General features: G+C 40.7%; 1 protein-coding gene across 3 annotated transcripts in view; it reads right to left on the bottom strand.

The window, feature by feature from the left end:
- The window catches only part of FHL2 (four and a half LIM domains 2), a 47,550-nt gene that overhangs the window by 11,671 nt on the left and 14,073 nt on the right, over positions 1 to 21,806 (bottom strand). The window contains exons 1-2 of one of the 3 annotated variants that reach the window (XM_009276109.1): positions 16,879 to 17,058; positions 4,816 to 4,995 (exon numbers count right to left, since the gene is read on the bottom strand). In XM_009276109.1, the coding sequence (XP_009274384.1) occupies positions 4,816 to 4,971 (156 nt within the window). In that variant the 5' untranslated portion in view covers positions 4,972 to 4,995; positions 16,879 to 17,058. Of the gene's footprint in view, positions 1 to 4,815; positions 4,996 to 16,878; positions 17,059 to 21,806 lie in introns of those variants that run through there. The other 2 variants (XM_009276110.1, XM_009276113.1) reach the window with 2 other exon arrangements.

The raw sequence follows: 21,806 nt of genomic DNA, 5'->3' as shown, positions 1-21,806 counted from the left end.
TCGTTCAGTTACATTTCTTCTGAACATGGAAAATAATCCTTCCCCTATCTGGCTTCATTTGAAGATAAAAAGTAACCACATTAGCAAAACCTGAAACTACTCAAATTTGAATGGGTGCTTTTCTCAGCCTGATCTGAGAATCGGCCTCACCCGAAAGTTTCAGCTCAGCGTTCCTTGGGACAACCAAATGAATGGTGGATGTTTCTCAAACAGGTGTCAGAGAGTGGGCCAAGTGGAGGTCCTTTGTACACGCTCAGATGACTGACTGTAAGAATATGGTGCAAGCAAAACTTAATGCAGATCCTATTTCTATCCAAAACTTTAGAGTCATCCCCAAACCCAAAAGGGTTTGAAACATGGTTTTGAAAAGCCATTAAGTGTTTTATAAACAATTTTATTTTCACTTATTTTCATGATGTCATCCCCAAAGAAAACTTTGTCAAGATAACTGTTTTCAACATTGGCAAAATCACGTTTTCTAGCTCCTCCATAGTTCTGTGTAGTTTTGATCCAGCATGGTTTATTGGGCCTCTAGGGTGGGACTGCTGGTGACTTCTTCTGTTTTTTGAACTAGAAGAGCCCCAGGACTAGAGTTACCAGGTAAGTGGGTTAAGCATAGACGCCTCATATCCTGCAACTGCACTGTCTTCTACTCTGGCTTTGTAAGTCTAAGTAAACTTAAGCCATTATGTATTACCTTTTCTCCTGAACTGGCTTTCGACAGGGACCCAACAGAAAGAGGGAGATTAGAGAGATTATTACCAGAAGAGTAACTGTATATGTTTGTTCATGAATGAAGACTACATCAGACTTTTTTGCTTGCCACAATGCTCTTTTCAGAAGGTTGAGCAGAAGAAATGGGGTATGACAACAAAATGCTGTACAGATTTTAGCCACATACACCCTGTAGCAAAACAAATATGTTAGACTGGTACTTCCCTATCAAAAGGATGTTTAGAAAAGGTAAAAATAAGTGATATTGTGCTGAACCCAGCACCTTAGGGATATGAGAAGAGATTTTACCATTCCACTTCACAACAACTAGTCTGATGTTCAGTAATGCACTGAAAAAGTGTTGCTACTCAGGACAAGGTTTAAACATTAAAAATTTGAAAAACAAATATTTTCTCCCTTTCCTCGTCCACATTACTAGAAGCTTTATTTTTTTTTTAGTTTGAGTGTAAGACTGACCCTTTTGATTAATTTTTGGCCTGCGTGCTGACACAGTAGCTTTACCTCACAATCCACTTTTAATTTCATTCTCACATTTTGCAGAGAGTTTTCACCCCCTCCTGCCTGCCAAGGCCAACTTGTGGACTGCATTAAACACTGGATCTGTGCCATAGGGCCTGCAAGGAAACTATTAAAAAAGCCAAAATCAACCAAAAGTCACACTTCAGCAGTTAAGCAAATGAGAACATAGTGGATGGATTTCCAGAAAGAAGCATGAAACTGTAGGTGTAGTGAGCGTTCACCAGGGACGTAGGCAACGAAATGCCAGTTCTTTTTAGAAAGAGTAAATTTCTATTAGAACTTGTTGGCCTATGGATAATGTGTAATAGCTGCAAGAGAAATAGCATTTTGTTTTTCTACTGCCTGCCAGTGCCTCCTACCACTCAGTATATGACGCTTTTAATCTGTCTGTGAAAGTTTCATAAACATCAGCTAGGATTGTTTACAGTTACTGAAATGGCCTAAGTCCAAAGGTGTCATTCAGACACATGCTGTCACTCAGGGCTTTTTTAATGCAAAAAAAAGCATTTAAAATAAAGAACAAATTAGTTATTACTCAGTTACATTCACAGTTACCCATAAATTACCATAGGAAGGTTGAAAGATAGTGAAGCAAATTCTCCTCTGATTTGAATTCAAAGAAAGCTTGTCTTCGGGATAGTTGTCTTATGGGCTCTCTGTGCCATGGCTAAAACACGAGGTGAAAATCTGGCACCAGTTTGACCCTCTCAGAGCCCAGTGCTGTCAAAGTTGGAGTGTTACCAGTTTCTGAGCAGGCTTAAGTTCAACTCAGGTGAGATGATTCTATGCACCAGTGCTGATACACTGCAGTAGTGTCAGAGACGGAGAGCTGGTTGTCCTCTTGTCAACACCTGTTTTACTTTGGTGTACTTTGTTTGTTTGTTTTTGTACAGTAATTTTCACCCAGACAAATAAGCCTTTAAGATGCTATCAAAGCTAATTCTTGCTTTGCACTCTTAAGGAATCAAGAGCTCCAAATCTTAATCCTAGTCTTTAGTCTCACATTTTGCAAGTCCTAAGAAACATCCATATATATACAGACTAACTGTATAGCCATCCTCAAGAAGGAAATTCTTCACAGGGTGAAAATAGGAACATCTCAGTTGCAGCTGGGTTCTCAGTTCAGCACTTCTCTGCGTAGAGGAACAGCGGTGGCCAAGAAGGTACTTGCAAAGGAGGATCTGAGGTGAGAGCTACATGGAGCTTTTCAGGTTGTAATGTGGATGTGAGGGTGGGTGCCCCTGCCAGATGCAGAGGCCTGGATGTGACCCTTTCTGATAACACTGTCACTGCATTAGGTTTTAGTTCCAAATTTTACAGCTGTATAAAGGCTATGTCAGAGCATACAAATAAATATGGAGTCCATTTTGTACATGCAGTAAACATACTGGTTTTAATCCCAAACACAGTACATTTTATCTTCTTTGCTCAGGGGAAAATGCAAATGCAATGTGTAAAAAGATATATATAAAAATACATACATCTTGTGTATGTATATATGTGTATATTTCTTATGTGTTTATATACCTATGTATATATACAGTTTAGTGAGGAGCAGAAGCATGATTTTTTCTGGCTTTGTCTTTCACGGCTGAATTACGCTCAGTCATACAGCGCACAAGCTTCGACTGAAACTTACCTTGTGGCTGAGGCACTTATAAGGGCTCTCTCAAGTGTATTCTCTAGTGTCTATTACTGTCATTGAAAAACTACTCCAGTTTTCCTCTCAGTGGGAACATTAATATGATCTCTTTTTCTACCCAACCACATGTTTTTTTCAGAAAACTTGTAGGAATTTAGGTTTGCAACTTTTATCCATTTGTCAGAATTTGGTTAAAATTGATCAACAGGTTCAAAAGCTGCAGTGTAAAGCATGGACAGGCACAAACAGCAGTCACAGAAACAAAAAAGGACACATTTGTTTCTGGTACACTTTACAGCTCTTTAAGAAATCTTTATTTACTATCTTATAGTTGTGTTTTCCACATATAGTTCTGGTTCTTTATATATATAAAATATTCTTCTATTGCAGGCAATTAGGGGCTTTTTTTTCTATCTGTTATTAGAGTGTGTCTTGCTTAAAAGTAAGGAAGAATAGTATATCGGATAATACCCACACTCCCTAAATCCATAAATCTGGGTTGAAAAGTTCAGCCTAATTAATTCCTGAATACTTTGTCTGAGATTTGTTGAAGCCGGTCCAAGTTTTTAAATTCTTGAATATCAACACATGGAAATATCTTCTCAGGGGATTAAAAAGAGACCTTAAAACAAAAGCACATTCTGGAATGGGGCAGAAATATTTTGCTTTTTCAGGTCAGGCCAGCTGTATCTCTTCTCTAATCTGAATATTTATGAGCTGTAGGAACGCTGGCAGTTTTATACCTTCTTATAGATTACTGCCAGTTCCCTGTCATGATGGTGAAACATTCTCACCTTTTTAAGGCTTCTGAAAAGGGCTTTCCTACTGATTTGCCAATAGGGTGGGATAGATCAATTTGGAAAATATGAGACATTTATTTTTTCCGATCTAAGTAAGCATATATTTTTATATCTCTGAACTAGTGATAGAGTGGTAGTATCAGTAATAGGGACTAATTGGTGCTTCTGGAGGTACGGATAAGCAATGTAGGAAATCAGACGTCAGACCTCGTTGTACCAGTCAAGAATCCCATGGCCATGCAATGCAAATTGCTGTTCTAGTGCAAACTCACACTGTTGGTGAAACTCTTGGCCAACTTTGAACAGGTCAATTTTGTGCAAGGAGGATGTATATTGGATGAAGTCTGTCTGTAACAGTCCAACAGACACTTCAGTGGATGGCTCAAATATCATCTGTCTTCAGTCAGTCAGAGTGAAACTGGCATGAACTCTAGTCATTTTGGTTAATTTAAAAGAAATGCAGGTGGTCACACCTCATTTGTACCAGGTAGGTGTTTCCATGTGGCGCAGCAGTGCATAGCTCAAGCAAGCAAGGCCTCTGCTCTGTCCCTTCCAATCTTTAGTTAGACTTCCACTATCATCATTCTGTATTTAAAAGGCTAATTATTCTAACTGTGTTCTAACTGACTTATTACTTGGGTCAGCATTAGCCAGATTTTTGTGGTTCGTGAGTTGGCGGCTTTTCTTGAGCGTGTCTTGTCTCTTGATGACAACTGAATTGTGGTCACTGCAAAGCCAGCAGGGGCTTAGCTCCCTCTGACTCAAAGGAAGGCAAAATCAGCTTCTGCCACCTTTCCAGATCCCAGCTGGCCCCAAGGACAGTTGGACTCTCCTAATGAATTAGAGATACTTTCTAACATCAGATCATCAGATCATCCTATGCCTTATGGGAAGAAAGGGATGTTCTTCCATTTCTATTAACCTGCGTGGTAAAGAAGGGTTTGCCAAGTGAAGTGGTGAAAAGCAGATACAGGGATTCAGAAAGCATGCTCTCCCACCAAAAGAAACCCCTAGGTAGCTGTTAAACTGGGTCTCTCCAGGTGATAGCACCATGTCTCACAGCTATGTATCCAGGCTACTCTGTCAAGATTTCTGTAACAAGACACAAATCTGGCATACCTTGCAGTCAGCGCCAATAGGTTTTTTGCATTCCTCACAGGTGTTGGAATAAAGGTTTTCATAGCATTTCACGCAGTAGGGGCTGTCCTCCCTCAGGATGTACTTCTTACCAAACAGGGACTCTTTGCAGTAGTGGCAGTCAAAGCGTTCAGTCATGTTGGTGTCTGGAGTCCAGCTATCCTGTCACGAAGACAGAAGTAGGCACTTGTCAGACTGAGCTACACTTCACCCAATCCCCCAAGAAAGGTTTATCAATTCTGGTTTATCACATTGTACCTCAATTTTAATTCAACTTTCAGTCAGACAAATGAACATAATAGGAAGAAACTGGATTATAAATTTTGCAGTGCTGGGTAATGACAATAGCCCATCTACTTCAGCCATCCACTGACCCATCTTTGACCAGAGCTAATGTTAGAGACGAGATAGAGGAGTAAATCCTGAGTTTGAAGAATTCACATGGGATTTGTGAATGGGATTTGACCAATAGGTCCAAAACAAGAAGCTGTCTCTGTAGGGGATGGAGGGAGCCACGTACAGTAAGAGGATGAGCCAGCTAATCTTCAGAAGGAGCAACATCTCCTCCATAAGGCAAGACAAAGGTTTGCATTTGCATTTAGTCATGCGCAGGCTATTAGGCACCACTGTTATGTGCTTCTGCTCCCTCCTTCTCTACATTCTCAGTGAGCCAATGTCTGGCAATCATTGTCCTGCAGTGAGACACCAACCCTCCACCTCTGCTCATGCATGGGACTATGGGCACTGTTAACAGCAGGAGATGTGGGGGTGGTGATTGTATATCTGATTCTTCTCTGACGCAGTTGCATGAGTTATCCAACAGCTGTAGCATACTGGGACACAAACTGGAGCCCTGGTTCAGGCAAATGTCAAACAATGATTATGGAAGGGGAAAAGCAAGTAGAAGAAACTGCAAATGATGTATCAGCTTGTCTGAATTAGAGACAACTGCTGTTTGCTCCTCAGGTCTTGTTATGTCTCTAGCATTTTCTGGATGCATACACAAGCAACGATACACAAATGCCTTTGATTACTTGCATGAATGTTCATTATTGCCTGGGACAACTTATTCTGGGTTTCATTGGAGTCATCAGCTTCTTTCTTAACCTGAGGCTTGCAGCGTGTGTTGCATCTGTAATCTGTTTGGAGGTTACAGCTGGAGCAGGGCATAGCTGTCTGCTTAGGAAGGGGAATTTCCCAGGTGGAAAGCACATTCCACCTGGGCTGCATGATCTTCACTGCCTGCCAGGCCTCATCTCCTTTTTAAGCCACATTTGATCTAGAAAGCCTTAAATGTTTTGGATACTAATGGCTTTGGATACTAATGTTTTGGATACTAGTGGCTACCTCTGTCTTTCACACACAAGTGACATTTACAGCAGCTGCAGTCCTTTTGCTGACTTCAGCTCTCTGTTTTAAACAAAAAGTTGTTACTTGCTTCGTGTTCTTGGCACAGGTTGCTCAATTCTGGAGTTTGTCAACTCCTTCTGGTGGTAGGAGTCACCCTTAGGGCATTCTGAAATCCTGAGTTCTCCTCCAGGATTTCAGTTTTTATTATTATCTTTTATTTCCCATAGCTGGGGTTTGATTAAGGTTTAGGGCAGTCTGAATGGGCAAAGTTTGTTTTGATGGCTAGAAAGGGGGTTTGGGGTTGGTTTTTTTGTTTTTTTTGTTTTTTTTTGTTTTTTTTTGTTTTTTTTTGTTTTTTTTTGTTTTTTTTTGTTTTTTTTTGTTTTTTTTTGTTTTTTTTTGTTTTTTTTTGTTTTTTTTTGTTTTTTTTTGTTTTTTTTTGTTTTTTTTTGTTTTTTTTTGTTTTTTTTTGTTTTTTTTTGTTTTTTTTTGTTTTTTTTTGTTTTTTTTTGTTTTTTTTTGTTTTTTTTTGTTTTTTTTTGTTTTTTTTTGTTTTTTTTTGTTTTTTTTTGTTTTTTTTTGTTTTTTTTTGTTTTTTTTTGTTTTTTTTTGTTTTTTTTTGTTTTTTTTTGTTTTTTTTTGTTTTTTTTTGTTTTTTTTTGTTTTTTTTTGTTTTTTTTTGTTTTTTTTTGTTTTTTTTTGTTTTTTTTTGTTTTTTTTTGTTTTTTTTTGTTTTTTTTTGTTTTTTTTTGTTTTTTTTTTAATACTCGGTCAACTGCTGAATTATGTGGTGACTAGCACAGACTAAGGGGTGAGTGCTTTCATATGTGTGAAGTAGGTAAGTGATGGCTCAGCTGCTGGGAAGTATTTTGAACTCCAAGTAACTACTAAAGAAGAAAGAGAGACAAACTATCAAACCCCAAATGTGTTTGGAAGAAAAATCCTGACAGCTGGTCATCTGTGCTACGGACAACCCAGAAGGAGTAGCAGTCCAGCTGCTTTGACCCTACAGATGCTCTAGGAACTAATTAACTTTCTTATCCCAAAGGGGAGCTATGAGTATGTTCGGTGCTCTTGGTCCTTAAAGATTAGAGAGGATCATAGGGACTGATAACAAAAAGACAGAAAGGAAGAAGACTTATGCTGGAGAGAGAAGTGCAATGACTACCCAAAGTTCCCCACTAGCCCATCTCCAACAGCAGTGGCTAGCAATGAACGCGTAAGGGAGAACAGGGCCGATACAGAGTGACCTTTCCTTAATAACTGCTTCCAGAAAGTTAGTCTCCTCTTGAAGCAGAGGTGCAGTCTTCACCACAACATTTAAAAGGTGATGGTGGATTTATTTTCCCATCAGTTTTGAGCCTGTTTACACCTCCAACCTACATAACACGTTTGTACTTGCTGTGAAAGAACTAGAGAGGACGTAATTTCCTTCAAGGAGTAATTTCAGCAAAATGAATGGAGTCAGACCAGTACAAACTGGTGTGTGTATGTATGACTGAGTCTGAGAGGAGTGATAGTTTTGAACAAATAGTCTGTATTTAGGACAGAAATCTGTACTTTTTACCAGACTTTGTTAGATATTTTTTCCAAATGATAGGATTTGGTTGCACAGTTAATTTACATTATTACTAAGTTAAAGTGTGAGCAGGACCCATTTATGAACTCACATTTTTCACCTTTCTTCAGAATTAGTTCTTTCTAGCCCTGAATTAGAAGTAGATGTGTGATACCGACAAGTGAAAAATTTCTCTGCAGTCAAGATGTGTGAAAGCAAAAAACATAAAATGTGATTCCTTTACAGGTTTATACCATTTCTGTCCTTCATCCAAAGCTGTTAAATGTAAAATATAGAAGTGGTTTGTAACTGGAAGAAGGACTCAGAGATGGATAGTCCAGTCTCTTGGTCACAGGAGGTTTCTTCTCAAACGCTGTATTATTTTCTGGGTGCTTTTCACAGGAGCAGAGGCAAGCATTATTTAATAGAATAGTCACTGCCACTATTTTAGAAAATACCTGGGCATTTTCCTCCTTATCCTGAAAGGGATCTAGTTTTGTTAAATGTGCTCTAAGATTGTTACAGTGGATTGTCCCCCTCACCCTGAGCAGGGAGAGGCAGACCTGATTTCTACGTCCCAAGCAGATTTAGGGGTGAACTCTGCTCTATGAAGACATTGAATGGGCAGCTCTGGATGGGGTTCGAGGCACAACTTCAGAGATCTGAGAAGTTAAAAGACAAGAAAGGAAAGTTTCCAAGACCTGCATTTTGGTTTTAGTTCCATGAATCTTTTACCGGATCTGGCACTAATTTCAGATCCAATATCTCTTAAAGTTAGGAATTCAGGTTCATGTGGTTTCATTCAGAAAGCTGGAATTCAGGGCGAAGCATCCCAAATTCCAGGCTGTTTAGATCTGGGTCTTGGATTGGATTTCACGATCTACTATGTGATATTTTGAGGATATTTGACAGTTTTTTTCTTCTCGGGAGAGAAGAAATTAAATGTAAAGTAATCACGGGACCTATCTATTGAAGAATTAGCAGGAATGTCAAACAAATAATTTTACTGTTGTCTTACAAACAAGAAATGTGAAATCATACTAAGCAATGTTTTTGCCTGTCACTTGGTGCACATGGTCCTCTACATGGCCAGTCCGTTCGTTCCTGTCATATACGAAAATCATGCTTAGCTTAGTGCAGATTTTATGCACTGCTTTGGGCTTTAAGAAAAAAACAAAAGGCTTTCACAGTTGTGGATGGACACAAATTGCAATTCAACCTCCTTGCCATTGATCTATTTCTTCCTCTTGTGTTTGATACTTGTTGACTGTAAAGCTTTGTGGGCCGGAAGCTCATCTTTATTATACCTCTTTGCGGTACCACAAGCTCTTTAGATTTTATCGCAGTAGTCATTTTATACTTATGCTTTTTCAGATTGCTCTCAACATTATCATGAAGGAGAAATTGATTTTTCTGCCATACAGTCTCCCTCCTACAATATTAGACATAGCAAGTACATCTCCAAAAGGAAAAGAGCTTTCCATTGCATGCCCAGAAGAGAAGTTACAGCTTATGCCAAATGTTAGCACTACCCACATTGTGTCTTCCAGGAAGTAAGAATTGGCATGAAAATTAGAAAAAATTTAGTAGGCTGACTTAAAAACTATGCTTCTTTCCTCTTCTTCCCCTGTTTGCTCAAGCAAACTCATTTTACTACCAGTAATTATTAAAGTTATCATATTACCTCATAAAAATTAGGGCTTATAATGTCATTAAGAAATCATCCGGTGTTCCCCCATCCCATGACACTATCGACTACTGGAAAAGGGGACTAGCTACCCCAGACCTTGCCTGCTTTTCTGAACTACATCTGCAAGCCTAATAAGAGATGTTCTGTGCATCTCTTATTTCAACCCCTCTTAGGGGGTGTTGAACACTGAGAGGTACAGATGCACACACACAAGAGAGAGAAAGAAGCCAAGGGAAACTGTCTGAAAAATGTAGGAGTTGTTTAGTTTATTCAGTGAAGTGAAGCTCTGATCTCTTGTTGTAACGGTATCTGGAGAGACAGAATTAAGCCCCTGTAGATGCCAAAGGGGGACTTGCAATTGACCTCAGTTAGGTCAATAGGGCTGGGGCTCTACCTCTGCCCCTGGAGCAGGATGTTCTGTTAGCCACCTGCGCAGGAAATAAAAGGTCTTCGGAGACACCCATCTTCCTCCAGGATGTACGCACATTTCTCCCACCTGACTTTTTTCCAGAAGAACTGTGCACATGGAGAGTTTTCTATCTGTTTATTTTCCTTCCCCTGAGAAGGGAAGATTTGTGTCTGGCAACTCCAGTGACATAAGCCGTGCAGGTCTAGAGCATTTGGAAACAATTTATGTTAATGTTCCAAAGGCTAAAATGCAAAGATTTATGATATCCTTTGCAACTTATGAACTAGCAGTTCAAACTATGCTGGTCTTTCTGGCAAGAGGTGATTATTTTCCTGTAATTTAGCAGCTATTGCCACATTTGTTATCTATCATCTTGTTGCAGCAACTGCAAGCCACTCTTCTAAGAGCTAATCATTTTTCCAAACCAGGCCATAATGCCATGCAAGGGGAGAGGGGGGAAAGCTAATTTTATTTCTTTTTAATTTACTTTAGGAAAAGAAGAAATGACCACTTGCCAGTAGCACTGACAGAAAGAAAAAAGAAGTAACATACAGTCAGAGTCCACCTGAACTTCAGAAGTTCCTGGAGTAGATGCGCACCACAAACACCCAAAGCATACACCCTGTGTGTTTAGATTTACTAAAACACATTAAGAGGCAGTATCCCTCTTTCTTTGTCTGGGCAGGTATAGCTTATGCTTTTCTTCATGGGATGAGTGCCCGCAGATACCATGACAGAGCAGAGGGAGAGCAAAGGGAACCTGAGTGCTTGGAGGTCTAGCTGGCCATAGGGCAGGTGTTGCTTGGATCCCTGACCCTCCAGCAGCAGGCTCCCAGCCATGGGGAGCCAAGCCAGCTGATGCAGAACAGCCAAGTCTCCCTCCATGGGCAACAGAAGGATATTTGCTTCCTTATGCTAAAGATGGCCAACGCAAAAACTAACCAGCTGCTGAGAGGCAAGTGATGCACAGCTCATCCTGCAGGAACTCCAGCCAGCCACTGTTCTCCTTCCATAGGCCCTCTGTCCCTGCCAGTGGCTACTGGGTTACCAGTATGTGAAGGTGCATTTCTTGGTTAAAGAGGAAAATAGTTTTGTAATGTTGTTGAGACACTGAAGCTTATTACTACGACTGTTGTTCATACCATCATCTTTGTGTAGGTCCTTAAAAATGGGAGTCATGATCACTGTAGGGAACAAGTTGTTGGGTATCCCTGTATCCCATGATCTGGGGTTTATGCTAAGCTTGTAAATAAGACAACGATGCTTAGACAGATGTGGCTGCACTCTTTAATTTTTTAAGTTGAGAAGAAAGTGGAACCTTTTTTCTCTTGCTGCTGCTATGGAAGGACAGTCCTGTAGTAAGCCCATCAAAAGAATTTGGCACCCTGTCTTCAAGAAATCAAGGCCTTATAACATAATATGTCATTGCTTTCTCAGAACAGCCCTGTTAACAAGCCCAGACTGCTTTACTAGCGTCCACGTTAAGGTTAGAATATTAGAAGTATCTAATTACAGAGGTGTTCATTGCTGCTTCTGAAGGTTTTAAGCTCAGAGTAGATATTCATAGATCTCCTAGAAGCTCCCTGGCAAAAGCCAGGAAAACTTGGTTTGATATTGGAACATAATAGTAATAATAAAAAACAATAAAAATCAAACCCAAGTGAAGAAACCGCTTCCTAAATATCCCACTCAGGCCTTTCTATATACATGTTAAATATTAAAAGCTATTAAAAGAATGTTTAGTTTTTAATGGACTTTTAAAAGTTACCTTAAAACGTTCTTCAGAATCACAGTTAGGTTTTTCCAGTGACTCAGCTTCCTTGTACACGGCTGACTTACTTTGCCTATGGTATAACATTACGATGTCTCTTTTTAAGTACTTGAGAGCAATTTTCTGAGCAGACGGACTGCATTAACGTGCAGATAACCAAAGCATACCTGGTTCCTGTCTGGATTGCACAGTCAGTCTATCATGAATTGGAAAGTGGATAGTCTGCTATTTAAGATTGTTTTCCTTAACATAATAATAAAAAAACCCAACAGAAAATGTTTCTCATGTGGTAAGGTTCCTCATGCGCCTGGCTAAAGTAATCCCGGTTATAGTAGTGGAGAGGGAACGCTCCAGTTGTGGTTTCTGTGTGGTTTGTTGTGTTTGGCAGTCAATAAGGATCTGCTCCAGTTTAGAGCACTCCAGCAGTGGTAGAGCAAGCACCAGTGGTAGTAACTACAGAGGCCACAGAAGAACTGAGCACTGACCCTTTGACAGCGTAGCCCTCACAATTTACACTATGATTATCTGAGGTTGATACTGAAATGATTGGAGGATGTATGGTCTTACCAACATTCCTGCATACATTTCAATTACAAAAGGAGCCTATTGAAATAACATGGAGCATGACTCTTAAATCTACCATAGCAAGGACAAGCACAGTTCAGGCGGAAAGGCTTGCTCTTATTTTCTATTTTAAAGCCTTTTGAAACTGCTGTCTTCCTTCTTTCTCTTGCAGAATAAGCAAAGGCTTACTCCAAGAGAAAGATCAAATACTTGATATTACTTAAGCATAGAAATTTGTATTTCTAATAAGAGCATTTAAGCAGATAACAGAAAATGATAGAGGAGAAAAATAGTATAATATTAATAAAACCAATTGTTATCTCTGGCCTTACCCTACAGAAATAATGTATCAGCCAAATGACTGCAGACACTAAACTCCAATGGAGGTTTGTTTCTCCAGAAAATAATTGCTTTCTCTTATTGACAGGAACACTGATAATCCGAGAGACATTAAACCCTAAAATAAGAACACACAGAAAATGCCACGTGCTACCATGTAGTGACATTTCTGAATTCTCCTATATTTTTGAAATCCTGAATAATACAATTCAGGGCACAAAACCAGAACAATGTCCCAAATAGTCTATGTTTCCTTCTTTCTACAAAGAATAGAAGCAAAACTGGGAGGACCCTATGGAGGAAGAATGCTTTGTTATTTGTCCTGGCCTCTAGCAGAACAGCTCTGGGTCTCTCTGTCTGGTTCTGTTTACAGAGGCAAGACCACAAAGCCCCTTTCTGTCTAAGATAATTGGCATGCGTGGTGATTTGGAGCATCAGTTAATGTACGTCTTTCAGCTACCATATAAAACTACTGTAGCAGTGAATGCCTCAGGGCTGTGAGGCATCCATACTTCTCTGCTCAGGTGCTGTGCCATTGGCTTTCCAAAATGTGGCAAAGGAGGCTACGTAAACCTTAGAGGTACCCGTTCAGCTGGGCACATCTTAGCAAAATAGATTGATTACACCTGGGTGAAACCAGTTTGGTCCAATTTATTTGCTAGGGTTTGGGGCTGGAGACTGGACACAGAGAGCAAAGAGATCAGCTACTAACGTTGAGTCAAAGTACCTGTGGTGCATGACAGATGCAGGAGCGAGCACAGAAAGACACAGAGAGCCTGGGGACATAGTCATAGTCAATCTTTTTGTGGGCGAGATCTTTTCTAACTGAAGAAGGAAGATGTTGGGTCTACCATGGAGAGATGCACAGCATAATATGGAGGAGGAAGAATTCATCAGAGGTGGGGTCCTGGTCTCTGAAGATACTTTTGGTCTAAATTTCAAGAGTGCTTCAGAGCAATGACAAAACAGTGGTAGGGAAATGCTTACAGATATTTTATGGTTTTATGCAAGTTGCTACTTCTATTATGCAAGATGAAATACAGTGGTGCGTTTTGAGCACTTGTGCCTGTGCTTGCCAAGGGTCTAGAACTACCTCCCACCACCAAAAGTGCAACCTTAGGGCTTGCTCTACTGTGGTTGATAGATTTGCAACTTTAAAGTTGAAAATTTGCAGTGAGAGGGAGGGATGAATATTCTTACATTGGTGTTACACTCACCTATATTCCCCTTACACCGTATTGCTATATGCACAGTAGCCATTTAGCATCCTAGTTAATATTATCCAATTTGATATGGAAGGGTATGTGACAAGGAACAAAATGAGGACTGTAACTTTTTCACCTGGCATGAGTGTTATGGTGTTCAGCCTTAAAAGAAACCTCTAGTGGTTTTTAATCAAACTCTCTCTCTATATATAGCTAATTAGCATTGTTGAAATGTTAATGCTTCAGTGGCTGTCAATGTATCCAAGATTTATTTCCATGAAACCTGTCATTACCCTGCCATTTCACACCCTCGCTTGGGGTGAATCTGCATCACAAATAACTGTGCATATGTAAATGAAACATTAAAATTACACAATTAGAATTAATCAGTCTAAAAACGCAAATTATGAGATCCCCAATCTCTGAAGCAGTACCCAAGTGAGGGAAGGTGACTGCCTACAACACTACACCATCCAGAGTTTCTCTGAAGATGCTCAGGACCGATTTATCCGTCAGAGAAACATGAATGAGCCTCAGAACTGCTTGTAACTAGTCTGTGGGGACCCTGCAAGAGTGGCAGCATACCGGCCAGCAGCAACAGGCATTACTTCAGTTTTCAGCCTGATTTTCACGGAGAAGAAGCCATTTCCTCTGGCTGATGGTGTTAACATTTATCCAGCCCTCCCTTAATTCTGAATGTCCTGACCCCTGTGAGGCAGGGCAAGGAGGCGAGGACAACAGCAGGTAAGACAGCTCTCGGGCTCAGGGCTCAATGCCCTGGAGAACTGAGCCAGGAGTTATTCATGTGAATATAGGTCTTTACAGCCCTCCTCATCCTTTTCTTTTGGGATGAAAGCTTGAATTTGCAGTACAATGCAGCAGAAACTCTCGCCAGCCCTTACAATTGCAGGAGCTGTACTTTGTCACCAACTTTTTTGGGTTTTTTGGCTCCTGATGTTTAAAGCATGATGGGATACTGGAGGGCTGTGTTGTGTGTGAGAGTTGTCTAATTTTTTTTCTAATGCAAAGTGTGCCAGCTGGGAGTGCTGAAGTCTGTCTGTATGGATAGGAAAAATGTGATTTCAGGGAAAGGGCTTCCCTAGACTTCCTTAAGAAACTGTATAATCGTAGGTAGGAAACCAGGACTTATCTATATCCTAGTACTTTAGCTGGGAATCACCATTATGTGCTCTTCATGGCAGGAGCTTTGCATGTACAAACAATGTCTGACACAGCATAGCCACTGCTATGTGATAACAGTGATCTCACAAAAATTAGTAATATTTTTCTATGAAACCCAACCACCTGGAAGTGACTACTCGGTGCTTGCATGTGTAGCCCTGCTGATTCCCTTGGGAGCACATTCCGTAGAATGGTGAGAGCCAAAAGTAAGTGTATTCTACCCCATCACTTCTGCCATCTTGAGATCTTCTAAGCTTTCTCAAAAGACCTCAAGAACTGGTCCATCCCCCTGCCTCAGGCCTGCTAGTCAGATGGAGATGTCAGGTGGGAACCCAGGTAACTTTCAGAAATATTTCTCAGCAACAGCAGTTTGTATCCTTTCAGCTGCCCCGCTCACCTCAACCACATGTTGGCTCGGAAGCCAAAGATCATTATCTATGTTATGGCTAGGGTAGAAGATATTTTTGTTGGCGCTCTGGTCAGATTTTGGACACAGTAGTGCCACTATGGCAGTGTTTGGAACTGAGTTTTCAATAAATATAGTACCTCATACCCTTTTTTTTTTCATTTTCTCCAAATGTGGTCAAGAATGTACACAGGCTCTATTGACAGAGCAGCTTTTAGAGTGCATCTTTTCCCAGTTATATGTACAGGGGAAGAAAAAAACCAGAAATTTTTATAAAATAATTAAAAAAAGGACTATTTTTCTGCCTTCCACAGCCACTTGCCTAAAGCAATCATTTTCAAAGTTTACCATCTGGCTGATAAAAGGCACAGAAGATTTTAGCCAGAAAGCAGGGAGTCCCATAAATGTATGAACTGATGAAAATAGGGTTCGTAACAGAAACCGAATGGCAACCTTAGTTACAGCATTCCTTCACACTCGGATGCATGTGAGTATCTAATAACACACAGCTTTCTGTTGGTCCCTTCTAGGACAATTCCTGTTTAAGACAGTGTACAAATATGTGCAGCCAACAAGAAATGTTATAGCTACTGACAGTGACAATCTCAGTGTCAATCAGCAATCAGCAATCTTAGTTAATATACCTCTAGATAGGAGTCAGGGGAGTAGCAATAACAGGCTGCCTGACTGCTGCTGGTATTTAGATTTTATAAGGTTTGCTTTCTCGTGACTATGTGTGTGTGTCTGTACACAGCAAAGCTGAAATATGCAGGTATCTGGTGAACTAAATAAAAGCCGTATCCCTTTAGGGAAGTAGAAAGTTTAGAACAGCCATTAATGCAGACAATGAAAGTTAGTATTTCCTTTATTATGTACACAGAGAAATCCATGTTAGACAGCATATATTACAAACCTGGGTTATTGTGTCTGCACACACATGCATGCAGAGAGAAGCACGAAAAAAAGGAATGCAGAGCTATTAGTTGGGATTTGTATTCTAATTTATTCTCGCCACATAAAAAGAAGGAATACGATGCTGATGGCTCCCCATTTTTCTTGTACACAAGCTATCCACAGTGTTTGCTTGCAAAGAGGAAAGGCTACCTTTGTTTCATGTGCATCTGCTCTTGCTACAGTGCAGAAATGCTCCTTTGTTGAGCTCAGCAGCAGGAGTGTGCACAGAGGTGTAAGGAATCTAAGACCCCAGCTTCTACTTTTTATCGCCTCTCCAGTGGATTACACACGCAGCACAATACAGTCATTAAAAATAGTTACACATTAAATGACCCAGCACCTCATCAGATCGCTGATGTGTCACTATACGGATGGACATGCAGCAATAATTGCTCTGATGATAAGAAATTTGTCTTTTTCTCCTCTTCACACCCCTCACTGTGTGCTCAGGAGAAAGGGGGACCGGCAATCTCTCTCCTTGCATCCTTACCCAACAACCCACTGGGACATTAAACAACCCTCTCCTCCTCTCTGCACCCTTTGTTTAAAGCGACACCTTCAAAGATATAGTCCGTGGGTAGTGGGGAGGGAGGGGGAAAAAAGGGATATTTACTTACAGAGCAGTAGCGGGCAGCTAATGTCACCTCCTGGACCAGGGACAGGGGGTCACATCCATTAACAAATGTGTAAAGAGCACACCGGCCTGCTTGCAGAGGAGAGCTGTACAGCTAGCCGGGGCTTTCTACTGCCTGCGAAGAGCGGCTCTTCTGATTTCAGCTCTGCAGTCAGTGTTGTGTGGAAAGAGGCTGCTGCCTTCCCCAGCCTAGTGAAACCCCTTTCTATCATTTTACCATATAAGGAGACAAAAGCATCGGAGACACTCATTCTTTTAGGCGCTCTGCAGCTGGCATTCGACACTTTCTCTATTCCAAGGGTGTCGATACTTCCCCCTCCTAAACATCTTGTCTTTCTTGGCCCCCTTCCTAAAATAAGGCTTCCCTCCCCTCCTCCAGCCTTTGTTTCTCTAAACCCCTGATGCTTATTAATAATGTAGCTTTGCTAAATCCGAGGGATCGCGCTTTACAGGAGGAAAGGTTTTACAGCAGCTCAAACCCAAATATTTGTAAGGCTCTTCACCTGTCTGAGAGAATAAAGTATTTGGTTAGAATTGGTATGAGGCTTTATTAGCTTTGGCTGGTTTGCCTGCTGCAACTTAGTGCCTTGCCCAGAGAATCATAGAATCGTTTAGGTTGCAAAAGACCTTTAAGATCATCAAGTCCAACCGTTAAGAGTGAAACAAACTGTCTCTCTTCTCCTTTGTGGAGAGCTGCACATTTTTCTGAGGAGCAAGTGTGCAGGCGTTTCTTTATGAGCATTCAGAGCCCATTCTTGTTTCTCTCCACCCTTCTTTCTTTCCAAGTTCCCCCATAGTGAGGAGGAAAAAGAAGAAAAACAGGGGAAATTAATGAAACACACACACACACACACACCCCTTGTGTAAGAGAAAGCCAAAGGAACAGATTGTCTCAGCACATGCTCAGGACCCAGCGGAGAGCCCTGCCAGTGGGCACATGTTAAAGAGTAGGGGAACCATTAATTCTCCTATAACCAGAAACTAATTTTTCTGCTACAAAATCCAATTTCATCTATCAACCATTCTAGCAGAAACACATTCTGTTAATCAAAACAGCGAGGGTCCTGGGAAATCTCCCAGAGGGAAGAATTTGGATCGGAAGCACATGGGAGATGTCTGCTCTCTGCCATTTGAGGGGTAGGGTGAGGAGGCAATTCAGGGTAATACTTCAGTAATGAGTGGTGCTTGCCAAAGGGAGGTGCTTTAATTTGAGTGCTTTCAACCTTAAGAGAAACCAGTAGGACAAAAATGTAAAGCCCATTAGCCCGAGGCAGCATTGCTGTTGTTTTGCATCCACATGATGCAAGGTAGTCCAATGTCCTTTTGCGTTGGACGCTGGCTGGTGGTGTTTGGGCGGTGGTGCAGGTGTACATGTGGGTTGGCTAAGGGTTTCTCCTGCAAAACTAACTTATGCCAGAACCCCGACCTGTACTTACTGTCCTCTTGTGCACCCGAATGGTAGTCAGATTTGGAACGGGGATGAAATGTCAGTCTCAGCTCTACTCAAAATCTACAAAAGCACAGACAGAATAAAATGGTGGGAAAGGGCCATTCCTAGTTCTTCTATAAAGAGCAAAACCTCCTCTACAGATGTGAGTTATTTTGATGACCAGCAATGCCCATGGGTCAATCTGTCTGTTGCTGGAGCCTTTGCAGTTGCGTTTTCAAAACACAGGCATTGTGCCCTGGAGGACCGACCATGGACGTATGGGATTAATGAGTTTGATTCTATGACAATTAAAGCTTATTTAAATCAAAGCTGCTGCACTCCCCAGCCACATGTCCCTGGCTCCTTCCTTGCATTTGCACTGGCTCTGGAAGATGAGTTAAACCAGACAGTGATCAATTTTCAGTGAGTCCTTGAGCTACCACGGAGCTGCACATATGTCTTGGGAGGGCTGCTGGTTGGGTTTCCAGCCCCATCACTGGCTTGCTGGATGCCCTTGGACAAGACATTGCATCTTTCTGTTCTTTAGTTTCACTGTCTGTAAATATAGAGCTCAGGACAACCAAACTTTTGTGTGAATTGTTAGCAAATTTACAAAGGACTTGTTAGTCCATAATAATAATAATAATAATTCTTTCTTTTAAACTATTGCACAGTGACAACAATAATCATTAATTTCCATGTTAGTTACTGTTCTTACCTCAGCTCTGATTTAGAAATGCATGTAAAGAAGAAAAACGGGCCCTGAAGGTGATTAGATTTGGGCTGTTTGAGTCAGTTTATTTCCAAACCTTTCTAAAACAAATTAAATATTCCAAACATGTTATTTGATTTTTTCAATTTCCATGATATTTTCATTTCCCTATCTGTCCATTGACAGCCACTGCAGCAGCTCTGCCAGAGATTTTTTGATGTGACCTGCTGGAATACAAGACAAGTGTTTTCCACAATTACAAGTTAAAATACATACTGGCTCCAGCTGAAATGGTTTGGTTTAACTCTTGCAGGTCATGGGTTGACTTTAGGAAGATAAGATCATTTTTGTCTGCTTTAATCTAACATCTCTGACTCCTTGAAGACAGAAGAGCCTCTGCCAATTTAAAACCTAACGATCTGTGGGCTCGCTATGGGACTTGATGCTCAGCAGCCACATCAAGACTGCATGGAGCTGCAAAAGGGATGAGGGAGAGTTACCAGGCAGCTCCTTCCCTTATCCCATGATGTGGTGTATGCGCTCCATCAAACACTACTGGGGAAGGCAGGGGGAACCTCTGACCTCTTATCCTCCTTCAGTCCGTCCACCCCTGCTCACTTTACCTTTTTATCTGACAAGTAAATACTCATCAGTGATTGGCAAAACCCCACACACCCTCTTTCCCACCAGCATCAAATCTACTGGGGGTGGGTTGGAGAAAACCAAATTTCCTTAATTGTCAGGCAGATGGAGCGGAAAGGGCAGGGGCTTTTTTTCACTGGCAAATTTAATGTTTAAATGACCCACCTTTTTTTTTTTAAATTTTATTTCATTGGTTCTCTGATTAACCCAGCACAGATCAGCCATCTTCAAGGCTTCAGAGGAGACAATGCAATGAAAACAGGGGGCAATGTTTCTAATAGGGTGCCTAAATTTAAGGTTGAAAATACAAGTACCATTCAGTGCCATCCTATGATTTAGAAACATACCCTATGGCTTATATATTCCTCATATACGTAGCATTTACATAGCATATATTGCTTGTTCTTCAGTGGCCTGTGTGCTTTAACAGGTTTAATTCTATGTGGAGAAGGCCATAACTCACATATGGGAAACAAGATGGAAAAAGTATCATTTTCATAACAGGACTTCTGAATGACTTTACTAATCCTTCAGAAATCTCACTTCAGCTACTGAGTTGATGCTGGAATAACTACCATTTCAGCACTTATCTCCTTTTCTGGCTGAAAAGAATGAACAAAGAAAAATAGTGGAAAGAGACAGCTGGAAGTGGAATATTTCTATTTCGCCCAGTTTGAGTCACAGAGAAATTTAATGTTGCTGAGAGGGCAGGGGAGGTGGAAAGCTACACTTTTAGGTTTGAAAATGGCTAAGCTACTGACTGATTCCTTCCATCACTATTTTATCCTGGAAACCATTAAGTTACTTTATCAGAATTCAACGAATCCCTTTCTGATGCTAGAGCCTGTGTAACACAAGCTTCCATTGGATACGAGAGGGTGCATTTAGGAGAACTGCTATTTTTGGCACTGCTGCTTAGGAAGTAGTATAGACTCATGCAGACGTTGCATTTTAGTCCATTAAACCTAAAATAACAGCCAGGCAATATTAAATCTTCCTGAAATTTCATTCTCATAAGATGTTCTCAGATATGTAGTTTTCCCCAAGCATACGAGGAATATGCAAAGGGTAAATAGATTTTTTCTTAGTGTGTATTTTCTCTCCCCATTCAGTCTCCCACAAAAGTCACAAAGCATTTTTGCAATATTCTGATCTTCCTTTCTTCCCCTAGGTGACTCGATCCTCAAGCAGAAATACTCAGCAAGTAAGAAATATCAGTTTCGCAGATTCTGATGAAGGAATTACAGATACCTTTGGACAATCCATTAAAACCACTGCAGCCAAGGCAGATAGGGAACTTAATGTGAAGTGAAAGTCTGTCTGCTTTGAGTTGATGCAAGACTTCTTTTATTTTGGGGAGGGTGTTTAGCCTAAACCAATGTGAAAAGCTTAGTGTTTTAGCAACTCCAATCTAATCTGGAAAAAAATGTTTCCATGTTTGTTTTCTTAATGTGTTGGAATAGTTTTCACATATAGTCTTAAACAATTTTCTTCAGTGAATTTAAAGAAAGGTGTCGTGGCTCAGTAGCACTGAAGAACTACTGGTTTTGTATAGGAAAAGTTATCTTAAGAAGGATAATATATTGCTACGTGATAAGATAGATGATACTGACTCAAATTCAAGGGTGTTTCTGTGATAGCATGGTCTGAGATGGAGCTGAAAGCAGTTTAGACCATTACGGTCAGTTTGGACAAAGATTTCATTCAGTTTTTACAGTTAGTCAGGACCTTCTTTTCTATCCAGTTAGCCCCAGTTTCATTCAGATAAATCTATCTCCTGAAAAAGATGTCTCAAAGTGAATGTGGCAGTGAGACACCGGTCAACATGTGGTCTGCCACTGTCTATGTAATTGCTCCTATGCCCCTTTCTCCATGGAAAATTGAGATGTAGAGATGGTTTGCGATGGATGACCCAGGCAGAAAGACAGCTATGTCCCTGCTGCTGCTGCTGCTTTAGAATCATAGAATCATTAAGGTTGGAAAAGACCTCTAAGATTATCGAGTCCAACCATCAACCCAACACCACCATGCCCACTAAACCATGTCCCTAAGCGCCGCATCTACACGTCTTTTAAATACCTCCAGGGATGGGGACTCCACCACTTCCCTGGGCAGCCTGTTCCAATGT

The sequence above is a fragment of the Aptenodytes forsteri genome, unplaced genomic scaffold (genome assembly GCF_000699145.1).
Source record: "Aptenodytes forsteri isolate BGI_AS27 unplaced genomic scaffold, ASM69914v1 Scaffold96, whole genome shotgun sequence".
Taxonomy (NCBI): Eukaryota; Metazoa; Chordata; class Aves; order Sphenisciformes; family Spheniscidae; genus Aptenodytes; species Aptenodytes forsteri.
The sequence above is the reverse complement of the archived record's forward strand: the minus strand, read 5'-3'. Positions and strand labels throughout refer to the sequence as shown.